Source organism: Gambusia affinis, linkage group LG10, assembly GCF_019740435.1.
Source record: "Gambusia affinis linkage group LG10, SWU_Gaff_1.0, whole genome shotgun sequence".
In the NCBI taxonomy this organism is placed as follows: Eukaryota; Metazoa; Chordata; class Actinopteri; order Cyprinodontiformes; family Poeciliidae; genus Gambusia; species Gambusia affinis.
The window spans coordinates 22882668-22897576 of record NC_057877.1 but is presented as its reverse complement, the minus strand read 5'-3'; the positions used below and the strand labels follow the sequence as shown (position 1 = coordinate 22897576).

The following is a 14909-nucleotide window of genomic DNA, read 5'->3' as shown; positions in this document are numbered from 1 at the left end:
GACTACAGAGGAAACCCAACAACTACAGCTATGTTCACATTGCAGCCTAAATGACCAAATTCCCATTTTTTGTTAAATTGAATTTTTTTGCTGTGGCTGTTCACACTTCTAAAAATTTGCGACTTGTACGTGATCTCCTGTGTGAAGAGCGACCTGAAAGAGTCCTGCATGCGCACTAGAGGCGCAATAACGTCACACATAGAGAGCGTGCTCAGTGCTTTACCAACCGTCATAAAAACAAGAAGTGCTCAGTGTTTGCAGAAGTAAACATGGATGCTAACGATGGAGCATAGCTTACGATTTTGAAGTTGTTGTCCAACCAGAGCCAGAATATTAACAACTTAATCCTCATTATAGTCCACCATGGTTGTTGTTATTCTTCCTGCCTGCGTGTATCAGAATACTGACATTTGTTGAGTATCAGTGACGTTCAAGTAGCTTAGGTCGTGGACATTAGGTCGCATTTGAATCGGACACGTATCGGATAGCCAAGTGGCCTGGGTCGCATTCGAAAAGAATCTGACCTGTGTTGTTCAGACTGTCATAAAAAGATCAGTTACAGGTTGCATTACGTAAAAACATTGGGTCATTTTGGGCTGCAGTATGAACACAGACTAAGTTTGGGCGATTTGTCTTGTAAAAATATAAACTTTTCCACAATATGATGTGCAACCATGTAGGTCAGATTTGACTTACTTGATTCTTCTCAATGGAGGCGTTGTGTTTGTCGCACATAGGACTGATCTCCATTCCCTTGTCCCGCTCTCGGTCTCCCTGGGTGAAGAACTCCACCATGATGCGGTCCGTCCATTTCCGATACAGCTCCAGTGGTTTGGTTGGGTTACTTAAGTCAGCACAGTGGACCATGTTCTGTAAAACCTGAAGCCAAAAAAAACAAAAAACAAAAACACTTCAGAGCCAGAGGATACTTGAATGAAACAATGAATTTTCTGTACTGTTTATGAGCCAAAATAAGTGAAAGTACTGCTAATAATACAACCAGATCCACTTAAGCACTAATCATAAACATTAGTTATGCTAATGCTAAAGCGCTACACCAACATGGTATTTATGGGAAGCTAATGCTAACTCCATCTACCACAAGCAGAATATGAGGACACTTTGAAAACAATTCATATATGTAGAGTTCATCGTGTATTTGTTTAATTATCAGTCCTGGTTGTTCAGTGAAGAGCTATACTCTTCTGTCAACCTTTACTTGTTTTTTGTACTCGTGCACCTGTAAAGTTTAACTTGTATACATGTAAAGTTTTTTGTTGTATACTTGCCATTTTCTCAAAAAATGTTGCAAGGAGAGGAAATGGAAACATACACAGTCTTCACCCACTTCAAAATAAAAGCATGAATATAACCGTCTAACTACTTAAAGGATTCTTAAGTCGATAACAAAAACTTATTATTGACTAATTTACCATATAAATGATAAAGTCATAAAAATTTACCATGTAAATTAGTGCTTTAGAATTTATTTGGAAAAATTAATTTAGGGGGAAAAAATATTTTCAAAGTTAGCAAACACGCTAAAGCATAAACAGTGTTTCTTTTGAATAACAAACACGCACAACATTTCTAAAATAATTTTTTTTTTTAATTAGAAAATGTCAGAATTATTTCACATTATTTGGCACTTCATTACCTGGATGCGGTCAGAATAATTGTCTAGCAGCAGGACTCCCAAACTCGTCACTTTCTTGGTCTCCACCATCGTCTTCATGTCTGCCAAGAAGTTCATGTGTTTGGACATATCTGTGGCCAGCACCTGCACAAAGCAAAGCAGCACACACAACTCAAATTAATCTGTTAATCTCTAAACACTAACCTTCACGAGGTACTAAGATATTATAAGTTGCTGCAGCTCCAAATATTTGGCCTTTTTTGCCTACATGCAGTTAAATTAAATCTAATTATTTCCTTCTGTTCTCATACTTTTTTTACACCTGGACATATTTAATAAAATCCCATACTTTCAAATTGTTTTCCAGAGTTGTAAGGATAAAAAGGAGACCCAGCCTTACCATGTCAATCACCATCTTCCGGAGCGAGTCTTTCTGTTTCTTGCTGAGGTTCTGGAAGATGTCACAGTTTTCCTCTTGCAGCAGCTTGAAGCCAACAGCGAGGTGATGGTTCTCCAGCACAGACGAATCGTTGTACATTAGTGCCAATTCAGAACCTCAAAGAAGGAAGGAGGAAACTGTCACTATGCAACAACAACAACAGCATTTTAAACATTGTTCTACAAAAAACTGTGACTTATGCCAAATCCCATACTAGCCTCGTGTTTGGTTTTGCTTAATAATGAATGGTTTATGGTGGTCACAATTACATTAAATAAATTACTACAGACTCAGCATAACTACTTTATTACAATCATACTTATTATATTTTTGGAGTGGGAACCACCTGAACACCTATATACAGTAAACTACACTCTTTACTTGTTATTATTAGTATGTTTGAATTGTTATAAAAAACAAGAAACTGTTTTCTCAATAAATACTTTTCATTTAAACACTTACAAAAGTCTATTCTACAGCTGTAGCATGAATGTTTTATATATATAAAAACGTTTTTCACATATTTGTTAAAGCTGTCACCATTTCATGACAGTTTGTTATGAGATAGATAAGATTAATTTCCTTCACCTCCTCCCTGTGCTAGCACTGCTATCTGAAAAAATGCACAGCTCCTGACCGAAAGCAACCAATCAGAACCAGGAGGAGTGTGTTAGCGCTGTTAATCAACCCTGTGAATGCAATGCTAAATGTGGTATTGGCAGAGAAACAGCTCAAATTTACAAATTTATATAGGATAAATTATATCTGTTATCCCTGCTGAATGCAGAAACAGGAAGTGACATACTTGTGTTTATGAGGAACTGGTTGGTGACGCCTGGGTGGTCGACGTCATGGATGGCGCTTGCAAAAAGAGCGGCCATAATTTCTAGGTCTGTAAACACCGCCTTGAATGAAGAAAGAAGTCAAACCAGCGTCAATTTAACAATACCTCAACCCAAAAACATAGTGGAAATAGTGAGCAAAAAAACCTACAGCGCTCACCTCTAAAGCAGGAGTGGACAGGAGAACATGGGTGGATTGCACCACATCAGCAGCGTGAATGTTGTTGTGATAAGCTACGTCCGCATGGTAGTGGTCCTCTAAAGTCATCATGAAGGTGAGGAAGGTACCAATTGGCACCTTGAAGGTTTTCAGGAGATCTCGCTCCTATCGATGGAAAGACAAGCAAATAAAACATCAACTATCTGCATAAATATCTTTTAATAAAGATAAGATCACCGTTTGTCACAAATTTAAGCTGTCACAGCAAAAAGTGGACAGAACAAAACAAGAGTTAACAGAAATAAAAAACCAGAATAAAACATTGTAGAAAAAATGTACTCTGAGCTAAACTAGAGATATAATTATAAAAATATTTCTGCATATACATACACACAGTATATAAACATTTACAAACATATACGTGCACACGCACACACGCCTGCACACACACACACACACACACACAGACATATGCATATACATACAACATATTAATACAGACATGAACATAAATGTGGTGATTTGACTCTGACCCATTTTTTGCATTTAAACTTAATCTGTGCCTTTTTTATTTTCCTTCTTTTCTGCTATTTGTGGAGAAAACTATTTCTTACAGCAGGAGTTTCCTACCTGGAAGATGGAGTACATCATCACCGTCAGAGGGCGATTTCCTGAATATTCTGCTAGTTTGAAAATATCCATACCCCATCGATTAAGGTCCTCAATTTCCTGCGAAGAGCAAAAACGTTCAAATTATGCAGAACATTTCTGTGTTTCTTCTTTTTTTTTCCCTCCAGGGGGTTTTTGTGGGCTCTAGTGTCCCTTATTCAACATTAGGCTGACAGGAAAGGGGGACGGAGAGGGGGGAAGACATACAGCAAATGTCAGTCGGGTCCGGGAATCGAACCCGCGACGGCCGCGTCGAGGACTCAAGGCCTCCAAATGTGGGTCGCGCTATCCCCTACGCCACCACAGCACGCCCCTTCTGTGTTTCTTTTGGTGTTTCAGTGTGTGGTCATACCTTTGCCAACATGCTCTCGTGCGGTGTGTTGACTCCAAAGCGAGGGATGCAAGAAGGCGCTAAGCTTGGGCTTTGTGTGACCTTTTTCACACCGCTAATCTGTGACATCGGCCTTTTTTTCTTCTCCTTCTCCTTAGCAGGCGGAGACAGGATCTCCAAGTCATGTTGCTTTTCTGGAGCATAAAAAAAACAGACACAAAACAGACACAAAGTTAAGGCCAGATCCAACAAATGAGTTTTGGCAACATGTCTGGTCCCAGAACCAGTTACTCCAGTGTCCAAACTTAATGGTCCAAACAACTGAAAGATTTGACAGGCAGTGCCACGGTATCTTACTGCAGCTTCAGCAGCTCTAGGTTTGTTTTTAATTTCATTTAACCAACTTGCTCACCTTCTAAACTCATATCTACATTTAACCAGTCTCTCTGTTTGTTCACAATCATAAAGTGGCTATGACACAGAAGAAAAGTTTTTCATCAGTTTTCTCTAGAAAAAATTTGTTTCCAACCGAAATGAGCTGATCCTCAGATGGATCAATGACTGTTTTTTTTTTCTGTACCACAAGGTTATTTAAAACAAAATGATTTTTACACGTAAAGCTGAGAGAGAGCAATACTTTCAGGAGATAACAGGAAGGCCATTTTTGTATATAAGGGCAAGACATGCAAACTCCACACAGAAATGCCGCAACATTGATTTTTTTTTTTTTTCCCCACCAGGGGGTCCTTTTTGTGGGCTCTAGTGTCCCTTTTTTCATAGTAGGCTGACAGGAAAGGGGGAATGAGAGGGGGGAAGACATGTGGCAAATGTTTTTTGGTCCGGGAATCGAACCTGCGACGGCCGTGTCGAGGACTGAAGGCCTCCAAACGTAGGGCGCGCTAACCTTTACGCCACCAGAGCACGCCCCCCGCAGCATTGATTTAAACTCAGAACCTCCTTAGTTTTACGATGAAGCAGTGCATTGATGTCCCTCCAAAAACAAACCTTTTTTGGTGTGGATGCTGTAACTGAGAGAAGAATACTCAAAAGCAGCTATTTTCATCAATCAAGGAGGTATAAAGTCGATATTAAAACACTTAAAAGAAAACTGTATTATTCATTTAGGCTGCAAGAAAGCAGAGTTTTTAGGTGATAAGAGGAAAGTTGCTCTGTTTTGTCTTTCTGAGCTTTCAGCTTGTTTCGGTCAAGGAATATGTTGGATATAAACCATGTTAACCTTAATAGTAACATTAGAATTGACTTATTACAGAAAGTACAAATAGTAATACAAGTGATACTAGTCTGGTTAATTTTGAATAAAACATGCTAAAGATAGCTTAAAATGTCAACTACTCTTCTGTTTTAAAATAGTTAATGTTATGTTTTGTGGTGTCTGTACTCTCACATGTGACACAACATCACATCTACTCATAATATAGCTAATTAGTTATAGCAAATAGACTAAAATAAAAGATTATTAGTTGTTCTAATTTAGTTATCAATGAGAAATAAGAATTAGATATAAAAATATATTCATAGGACAAAGACTTACAAAAACTAGAGAAAATTGACCACAACATTCAGATTCTAGTTTCAGTCTTTCAGAATATGTTTCTACGATGGATGTGCATGCATGTTGGCATCTTTTCAGCATAACACAGACCAATGACCTTGTGAACAACTCAAGTTGCATCAGAGGCAAAACAAACACCAACTTCAGGAGTGTAGAAAAGCTAGAGAGATCGTTGCATGTCCTGTTTCTGTGATGTGTAGAGGACCGAGTCACAGAAAGCAGAAACATTGGTTGTTTTAATCCAAATTACAAAAAGCTTCTCCTGTTTTCTAAAATGTAAAAGGACTCATAAAAAATATAAAAAGTGGATTTTAGAATAAAAAATCTGCAGAAGGTTTTGTACCGACACAGCAGACATGATCTCCGTACCATTAGAGTACACAAAGGTGCTGTCCCAGCAGACACGCTCACGTTAAAATGACTCATCAATTTTTGTACGAACCAAAAGTGTTCCTCCTGCTTTGACATCTTCACCTCACGTTCGCATGTTATCCTTTGTATCTTCCAGCTGTAATTGGTTTCATTAGCCTTGCAGCAGCGGCTGCCCGACACAGGCGCACACGCCAGCGTTCAGACGCATCACCGATCGTAACAACATCCTCACAGGAGGCACCGTCTGGCCTCTCTCACCTCTCTCACAGTGCCTCCTCTTCCTCACGCCCAGAGCCATGGGGTTCATCTCCAAACGCGGCCAGGCTTGAGGCTTTCATCTCACAACGGAGCCGGACTGATGGCTCCATCCTCGTTTGGCTGGACCATCCTGCCAGAGGGGCTGCCGAAGACTGAGCCTCCTATTGATGCAACACGCCGTCGGATAATACTCAACCTAGTTGCCACGACAACGCCACACAATGTGTCCGGGAATGCTGTCTATTGCTGCACCTCCTCCTGCTTCAGAGACGGAAAAATCCTCACCTTCCCAGTCTGTCCTCTCCTTCAGAAAAACGCTCTTTTCGATGCCTCATTTCGACAAAAATATTTGTTCTTTTATGTACATTTTGTTTCCCTTTCCAAGACCCCATATTATCTCTTTTTATTTTCTATAAATTTCTTCCTCTTTATTCATATTTAATTTTTCTCTTTTATTTTTTATTATTTCAATATGTTATCCTTTTTTACTAATTTCTAAGCAGTTTTTTATGTTTTTTATCAACCATATCATGTTGCACAACTCAGCAAAAGTATATTGCACAAACAGTGGCTTGTGAAAGTATTCACCTCTCATAAATGTTTCAATGTATGTTGTCCTATTACATAAAATTTGAATAAAATACATTTAATTTACATGACAGAACATGGAAAAGGCTTTTAAGATGTTTGCAAGGGATGCTAACCTGGACAATCAACACAGTTGTTAAAATTTGAATTTTTCCAAAATTTAATCAGCTAATAATCCTTTTACTAATCCATCATTCAAATTTAGGAAAAATGCATGCAGTTGCGTCTATTTTAAGGATGAGTTGCACCACAGATGCAGCACAATCACATTCTCATCATCTCCTCTCACAGATTTTAATATATTTGTCTCTGGTGTTAATAGCAGTCTACCAGCATTTTAATTTTGTGTCGGAATCACCTCTTCTTGTCGAATAAAATACTCATTTGTCACTACAAAAATTACTAGTCGTCTATATTTTTGAGCACGATTTTAAACTCTGTTATCATGTGACAAACTTACCGAGGAAAGTGCTGGCGATGAACTCCGACACCTGGTTCCCTGAGCGACTCGTCTCTGATAGCTGCGTCAGCTCACGGTTTAGCATCCTCTTAAACTGTTAAGTAGAAAACAAAAAAAATTTAAAATGAGTGGGTAGCCTAAAAAAAACCTTACATTATTGACTACAACTAGTACATAAATGACCAAATATGGTCAAATTTGCTAGCCTGCTAACATTAGCTAACAAGCTAAGGTAAGGATGTTTACTAGTAGCTACTACAAGCAAGTTATCTAATATTAACCTACCGTACTTCACCTGCAAAACTAAAATGAGAACATGCTACTGTTAGCATGTTGGCTAACATTAACGTTAACTTAATTCATATGCTATGCCAAAAGGAGCTAATGTGCTATTGTTATTGTTACCATGTTAGCTAACATTGCCTAAAATTAACTTATACTGCTGGTTAATATTCTGTAATTAGGAATGTTGTAATTCCTGAAGTTACATAATTAGCTTTCACTTGAGAAATAATAATCCCCACAGCCTCTTTTTACAGGTTAGTACTAAACATTTATTGCAATAATGTCTTTACAATATTGAAAAATTTAATTTTCTTCGGTAGTTTCTGTGACAGGTATAGCTGTGGTAAATTTGGTGATATAACAATAATATAAACCATTTACTTAATATCTTTATCAGCCAAAGTCACTTACAATAAGCAGCATGTGACTGAAAAGAACAGGTAAAAACAATCTGTACAGTCACCTTCATTAAATTATAATATACATCCTAATTAGTCTTGTTTGTCAGATTAAAAATATCTTGAAAATAACCTCTAGCCAGGTATTAAACATACTTTTCACTAATCCCCCATTCTGATTCTAAAAATAGATTTTTTTATTGGCAATATTCTAACTTTAAATGTCATATTTTTATTAGTTTTAAGTGAAAAACATCCATCTGTGTATCTAATGTGTAATAAAGTTCCTAAAATAGCTGAACTATTCAATAATATTCACATTTATTGAATGAGGTGATACTGCTGAATGCAGATATTAGCGACATTTGTAGTTCAAATAGTATGAATGTTTTTCTTTTGAATTGAGGTTTTTAAAGAGCTATTTTGAGTCTGATTATGTTTATCATGCAGAAACAATCATTTATTACCTTGTCATTACTGTAGTTACTGTATATTTTAAAGATAAATGTTCTGCTCTGTATTCAATTACAATGTAAAAGAAGAAGAAGAAGTTAAACAGTGATGTTGTTCCTGTCCATACGTTTTTTTTTGGCAAGCAATAATGTTCAGTGTGTCTTCCTGAATTTATCGCCGTGGCGATGTCCACACTGATTATGTAATGGCTTCAGCACGTGGTGACTGAGGGAGGAGGCAAGCGGTAGGGATGCTGAGGCGTTTACATGAGTGACACAAATACGGGTGTGTCCAAAAACATCCTAAAGGTGACAGACAGTATAGTACTTCATCTGCAGTGACTTTTCCTGAACTTACAAACACAAAATACAGAATCTATTGCATGCATCATGCTCATTAGGAATACTTATTCAGCTTTTCACAATACATCTGCATTAACCTGTTTGTAGGTCCAGTTCTGAAAAGATCTGACAGTCAGCCTCTCTCAACATTATATCTAAGATCCCCCCTCAGCCTCACCTCTGCAAAGCCTCCAAACAAGGGAAACCAGCTCCACTTCCCTGTCACTCACCTGCCTGAGTCTCCGGCACAGACAAACCCAAACTGCCAGCAGAAGCATGTCAGCCAACGCATGCTGCTCTTAGTTGCAGTTCAAATCCAAGTTTTTCCAGTTACCAATCAACTGTTACCAAGCAATGTAAATAAGATTTTATCCTGTAGAAAATATGGCAAATGTCCTGCCACAGTCCCAGTGCTGATAAGGTTGGGGGATACAGGGATGGGATGGAGAGATCTCCAGCATCAGGAGCAATAGGGAGGGTGTTGACTGCAGTCTCCTATCCAGCTACGGCTGCACACTGTCAATGAGAAAGAGGGACGAAAGGAGTTTCTGCGAGGAACCCTCCTCTCAGTCCTGCATGCAGCCTCCAGCCCCCCCGTCACCCTCCGACCAATCATATTCGACTGGCTTCAGAGGCTGGGTGGAAAGCTGAGAGCTGATTGGCCGACGGTGTGACATAGAAACCACACAGAGCGGAGAAACAGAAAGAAGTGATGCTAATTGACTCTTTAGAGGAGGGATGATACAACCCTGGTGTGTCTTTTCATAATACATAAAATTTTTTTGTTCATATGGGATGTCACTATTTTAAGCAATATGAACAAGATTTTATGCTGCAGAAAATATGACAAATTAATTATTTGAAATTTTAACTACTGAAACCCTCCTGGTTATTCCATCAAATATTTCTGAACTCTTCCTGAGTTAAAACATTTGTATTGCTGTTTCTAAATATATATGAACTTGTTTTGTTTGCATTATTTGAGGTCTGAAAGCACTGCATATTTTTTGTAAATTTGACCATTTCTAATTTTCTGTAAATAAATGACATGTCAGTAGTTCATAGAATGTTTATTTTACTCAAACATAGACCTATAAAAAGTAAAATCAGAGAAAATGATCATTTTAAGTGGTCTCTTGATTTTTTCCCAGAGCTGTGTGTTGAAACTGACACTGTGTCATGACAGCACAGTATGAAAGATTTGTTCTTTCACAGTAAGAAGATTAGTTCTTACTGTGAACTAGAAACAACCAATAAAAGCCAGGAGGCGGGTCTTATCGCTGTCAATCACGCTTTTGTGTGCTATCCTGCACTAGCTTTGCAGCTTCTTGCAGGAATGCTCAGGCTAGTGACCATAAACACTGATGAGGGCAGATAAACAGTTTTCCTGGAACTGTAGGTTATTTTTCAGCCCTTAGCACATTTAGCAGCACGTGCACGATTTTGACTGACAGCGCTAAGTCCCTCCTCCTGGCTCTGATTGGTTGTTTTTGTTTGGGAACTGTGCATTTCTGCAGACAGTATCATTAGCTCAGGGGGGAAATGTCACAAAATGGTGACAGAGTTACCAAATAAGTAAAAAAACAAACAGAAATTAAAATAAAAGTTGCATACTGCAGCTATAAGTCCAAATCATGCTTTAAAATGGCACTAGTGAGCCAAACAGTTTATAAGCAGAACCTGTAAGACATTCAGGAACAGCTGTAGCTGCGTTGTGGTGCGTGACAACCAACAGGAAGTCCTTTACCTTATTGGACGCCATTTCGCTAACTGAGTGTCTCGTCTGCAGCGTCTCCAGCTGGTCCAGACACCAGTCCAGCTCTTCCAGAGTCTCCATTGTGAGCTTCTGACAGGGCTCTTCTGAAAGGTCAAGAAAAATATGCGTTTTAAGTAAAAGGTGGGACAGCAGAAGGTTTACCTTCCGAATGAAACGATTATCAGGATGCGATTTCCAACTGTGTAACAAAGAGTTTATTAAAACTTTCCTAATGACTAATCCACCGATTGTTCATCTCAGAAAGGGAGAACAACATTTATCTTGAATCTGTCCCAAGTTTAGTTCAATAAACTCATTATAAATGTCTAGAAAAAGCTTAAATTGTTTTCGCAACTGTTGACTCTATGGTGACTTTTATGAATTTGTATTTTTGTGCTTTTATGATGTAAAGCACTTTGAACTGCCTTGTTATTGAAATGTGCTGTACAAATAAACTTAATCAATTGATTATGTTGTTTTTTTTAAAATGAATAATTTAATCGTTAACTTCATTTAAACAGAAAATTGTTTGAAAACATAAACAGTAAAACAGAAAACATTAAATGTAAGATGTAAAAGTCAACATGTATTTCACATGTTTTGATCAGATTTAATTTGGGCAAAGAACAACACACAGATTTATGCATCAGTAGTGAAATAATAAATTTTATAAAATTTCTGAGCCACAAAACTTAAAAGTAAAGAAAGCATGAAACACAGAAAAGTCCCCATCAACATTTCCATTGTTTTTAAAACAGATAAGTCATTTTAAATGGCATTTTTCTCAAACAAAACTAGAATTAAAATTCATCCAAACCAAATCCATCAAAAGATTATTGAACTTGGAATAGGCCATCAAGACAAGACATTGTGTTATGTAAGCTTCTGAGCAGAGTTAATTAGGAAGCTTCACACACTTGATTGTTTGATAGTAAATGACTTTAACCAAAACTAAAAATGAGAAAACTTTTCTTTTAATTAACATTCACATTCTTTAAAATCTAATCAGAAATGATCGATTCTGTCAGGGTATGCAAACTTAAGAGCTACAAGCCTAGACACAGTTGAAAAGAAAAAGTTGTAATGAAACAAATAAACTTTAAAACTAAACACGTTTATCTGCAGCTACAACTTCATAAAGTCCCATCATGAACTGACCTGAGAGACACGGTTTGCACAGCGGCGGCTGACTGGCGCTTGATGGTCGTCTGGATCAGGAAACAGGTGAAGTTTTGGTAAAATTAACAAAACCATCCAGCAGTTTGTCATTCCTTAACTCTGCTCTTACTTGTTCACCACACGATCTTGGAGATGCGTCAGAGCAGCGACGTTGCTTCTTACTGTTCGCAGACTGGCCAGAACCTGCAGAAAGCAAAGAAAGCTTCTTAAAGGAGTATTACACATTTTTTAAAGACATGATACCACCACACACTTCTGTATTAGAGTTTTTACTCTGACAAAACAAAGATCAATTTATCAGTTAACAGCTTGTCATAGCAGAAAATTTTTTCTCAAAGATTTTGCAGTTCTTTGCGCAAATGTGATTATATAAATCTTTAAATTAATCAGTTTGCACTGGAAGATTATTTAAAAAGAAGTTTACAGATATTTTGCTGGAAATCACAATAGATTACAGTCCTTAGAGAACGAACAAACACATATGGGAAAATTAAACATGGAGTTTGTGGTCTAAAATGTTTTATCGTAACACCTCAGTGTTTTGCCTTTTTCTGCACAAATTTATTTTTCCAAATTTACTTTTGTGCATTTGTCCTCTTATTTTGGCAAATGTTTCAAAAAAGTTTTACGGTTTTACTCTATTAATATTGATTGCATGCGCCTTGCATCCCCACAGGACAATGATGCCTCCACCATCTTTTTTTTGACTCTTTATTCCTCCTATATTGCTATTCTTTCAGCCAGCTAACCTGCAGTGCAAATAAACAGGTGGGGGTGGAGCAACGCTGCATTATTTTCCCAGAGAAAACTCTGAGCCTCCTGCTATTTTCTCTCAATCTCATTGAAAGGATGTTAAATTGTAGGAACAGCAAATAAAAGGTTTAGCAGTTTTGATACCTTACCTTTTGAAAGTCTTGATGTCAGTAACCGGCCCATCTTTATTTAGATTTAAGGTGCTATAAGACATTATCTTTAGGATTTAAATATCACTATTTTTTTTCCAGACAAATGATCTAATCTGAATGCTTCAAATGTAAAAAAAAAAAAAAATTGGTTTTAACACATTAAACAACAAATGCACAACTTAATGTACATTTTGGGTCTAAAGCTGCAAAAATCAACTTCAAACTCTACATTAATGAGTGTGTAGATGTTTATTGGGAGGGAAAAATGCATTTTTTGTTTCCTGCAGGTGAACTCAGAGTAAATTGGTGGAAAATCCCTTGTATACAGAATGCTAAGGAGATAAATAGTCAGAACAAGCTGTGCAGTACAAAGAGAATGTGTGTGGGTGTTTTCTGTGAGAAATGAACCATCTCTTATTTCTCAGACTGATGAGTAACCTCCAACATCACATTGATTATATGGACAGAATTACAACCTTTTGCCAATATGAATTTAAGTATAATAGTAAAATAATTTTCAATTACTTCAGATAAAACACAGTTCAGCAGAAATTGGCACAATTAGTATTAAGCATTTTTCTTATTTAGTCAACCGTGTAGATTTTATTGGGTTATAACAGCCCAATAAAATCTAAACGTAATTAACCTAGAAGTGTCCTAATATTTGACGCTTTCTGCTCTTTTGTGCATAAAAGGTCGGTAAAACAGTCCCTGCAGTTTTTAATTGGAAAATTTCCAGCCAAAATGGATAAAAAGTGGATTTAAGTGACTGCTACCTCCCGCCTGCAGGTGGCAGTATTTCTTACTTTAGCTAAACTGCTACCTTATCCTTACTTTATGTCAAGAAATACTCTGATCGATACGGAGAATAACAAAACGCAACATTATTGACATACATAAGATATCTGTGTCTGCAGATATCAAGCTAATTATCATTGTTAAATACTAAAATTTGTGTCCAATCTGTTTGTTTGTTTATTTTCTGAACTTTTTTGCTTCGATATGAAGATTTTGGAAGGCATTTAATGAGGAATATATTTACAGCACCACACAATCAGTGATTTTGATAGCAAAAATCCTAAAGGGACTGATAAATAATGCTTTTATGGTTCCACATCTATCAATAATCGTCTTTTCCAGAGTTGATTAATGTTAGATGTCCTACATTTCTTGATGAAATATGATGAAAATCAACTTTAAAGGATAGGTTATAATGGGACTGACCTGTGCAAATGGAGTCACTATCATGTCTTCTCCATGCCTGAAACATCACACACAAACATCTGGTAAAAAGTCACGTAAAAGGAAAACCATTTGAACCAAGATTATTAAAGACAAATAGACAGTGCATGAGGATATTGGAGGAAAGTTGCAGTTTGCTGAAAACATGTTTGTTCTGAGCTTAACACTGGGCAAAGGGAAAGGTATTATTTACATAAATGCAGTTCATCTCAACAGCTGGTGAAGCTTTAAAGGGGAGGAAGTCCTAAAATTATATTAATTAATTGTCTCGAAAACACACAAGGCCTCGGAAACAAGTTTGTGTATTAAGAGCAGGGGAGGAGAAGTGTTCATGCTCCGAGTGCTGTGTGGAAAGGAGCCACAGCATGCACCTTAAAGGGAAAGTTCTGGCATTTTTCTGAAGCAGGGCTTTCAGGTTATGGATAAAAAATATATTCCCTGCAGCTCCTATGCATCTTTGCTCTCATAAAAATTTAAAAATCGACTTCTGTCATACTAAAACACCTCAAACACAATCTGTAACTTTTGGAAAGCTGTGTCTTCTCTGCAGGTGAGAAATTTACTGGACATCATAATCTTTTATAACAGAACTCCACTTCAAAGAGTTGAACTTTCCCTTTAAGCACCTTCATACATCATGCTGCTGGGAAAATTAAACCAGTCTGTGCATCACTTTCTAGCAAACATTTCTGAAATCAGTGCCAAATTCATTCTCCTAATGAAAAATGAAATATGGGTGATTTCAGTTCTGTTGAATGCTTGCTAGGACTTCAAGTTCAAAACAAAGAGAAGTGGAAGCAGAAGGTTCAGGAAACATGGAGAAGCCCAAAGGAGACAGACAGGAAAGAAAAACACAGGAATCTTCACACGTTGTCTCACCGAGGTAGCCAATTAACTTCCCAATGCTTCAATCCTTCCTCCCTTCAAAACAAAGGAGCAACAGCTATTGGTGGTTGGGACCCTATTCATACAGTGAGCGGCTCTAAACAAACTCTAGCTGCACAGAGAAATCTTTGTGTGAA

General features: G+C 37.4%; 1 protein-coding gene across 7 annotated transcripts in view; it reads right to left on the bottom strand.

The window, feature by feature from the left end:
* LOC122839125 (cAMP-specific 3',5'-cyclic phosphodiesterase 4C-like) overlaps positions 1-14909 on the bottom strand; it is a 116319-nt gene that overhangs the window by 7369 nt on the left and 94041 nt on the right. For 4 of the 7 annotated variants that reach the window (XM_044130461.1, XM_044130462.1, XM_044130463.1 and 1 more), the window contains 13 exons: positions 14767-14808; positions 13870-13906; positions 11850-11923; positions 11720-11769; positions 10553-10665; positions 7329-7422; positions 4099-4271; positions 3708-3806; positions 3078-3242; positions 2881-2980; positions 2037-2191; positions 1658-1780; positions 697-879 (listed from right to left, as the gene is read on the bottom strand). In XM_044130461.1, the coding sequence (XP_043986396.1) occupies positions 697-879; positions 1658-1780; positions 2037-2191; positions 2881-2980; positions 3078-3242; positions 3708-3806; positions 4099-4271; positions 7329-7422; positions 10553-10665; positions 11720-11769; positions 11850-11923; positions 13870-13906; positions 14767-14808 (1408 nt within the window). The remainder of the gene's footprint in view (positions 1-696; positions 880-1657; positions 1781-2036; positions 2192-2880; positions 2981-3077; positions 3243-3707; positions 3807-4098; positions 4272-7328; positions 7423-10552; positions 10666-11719; positions 11770-11849; positions 11924-13869; positions 13907-14766; positions 14809-14909) is intronic. The other 3 variants (XM_044130464.1, XM_044130466.1, XM_044130467.1) reach the window with 1 other exon arrangement.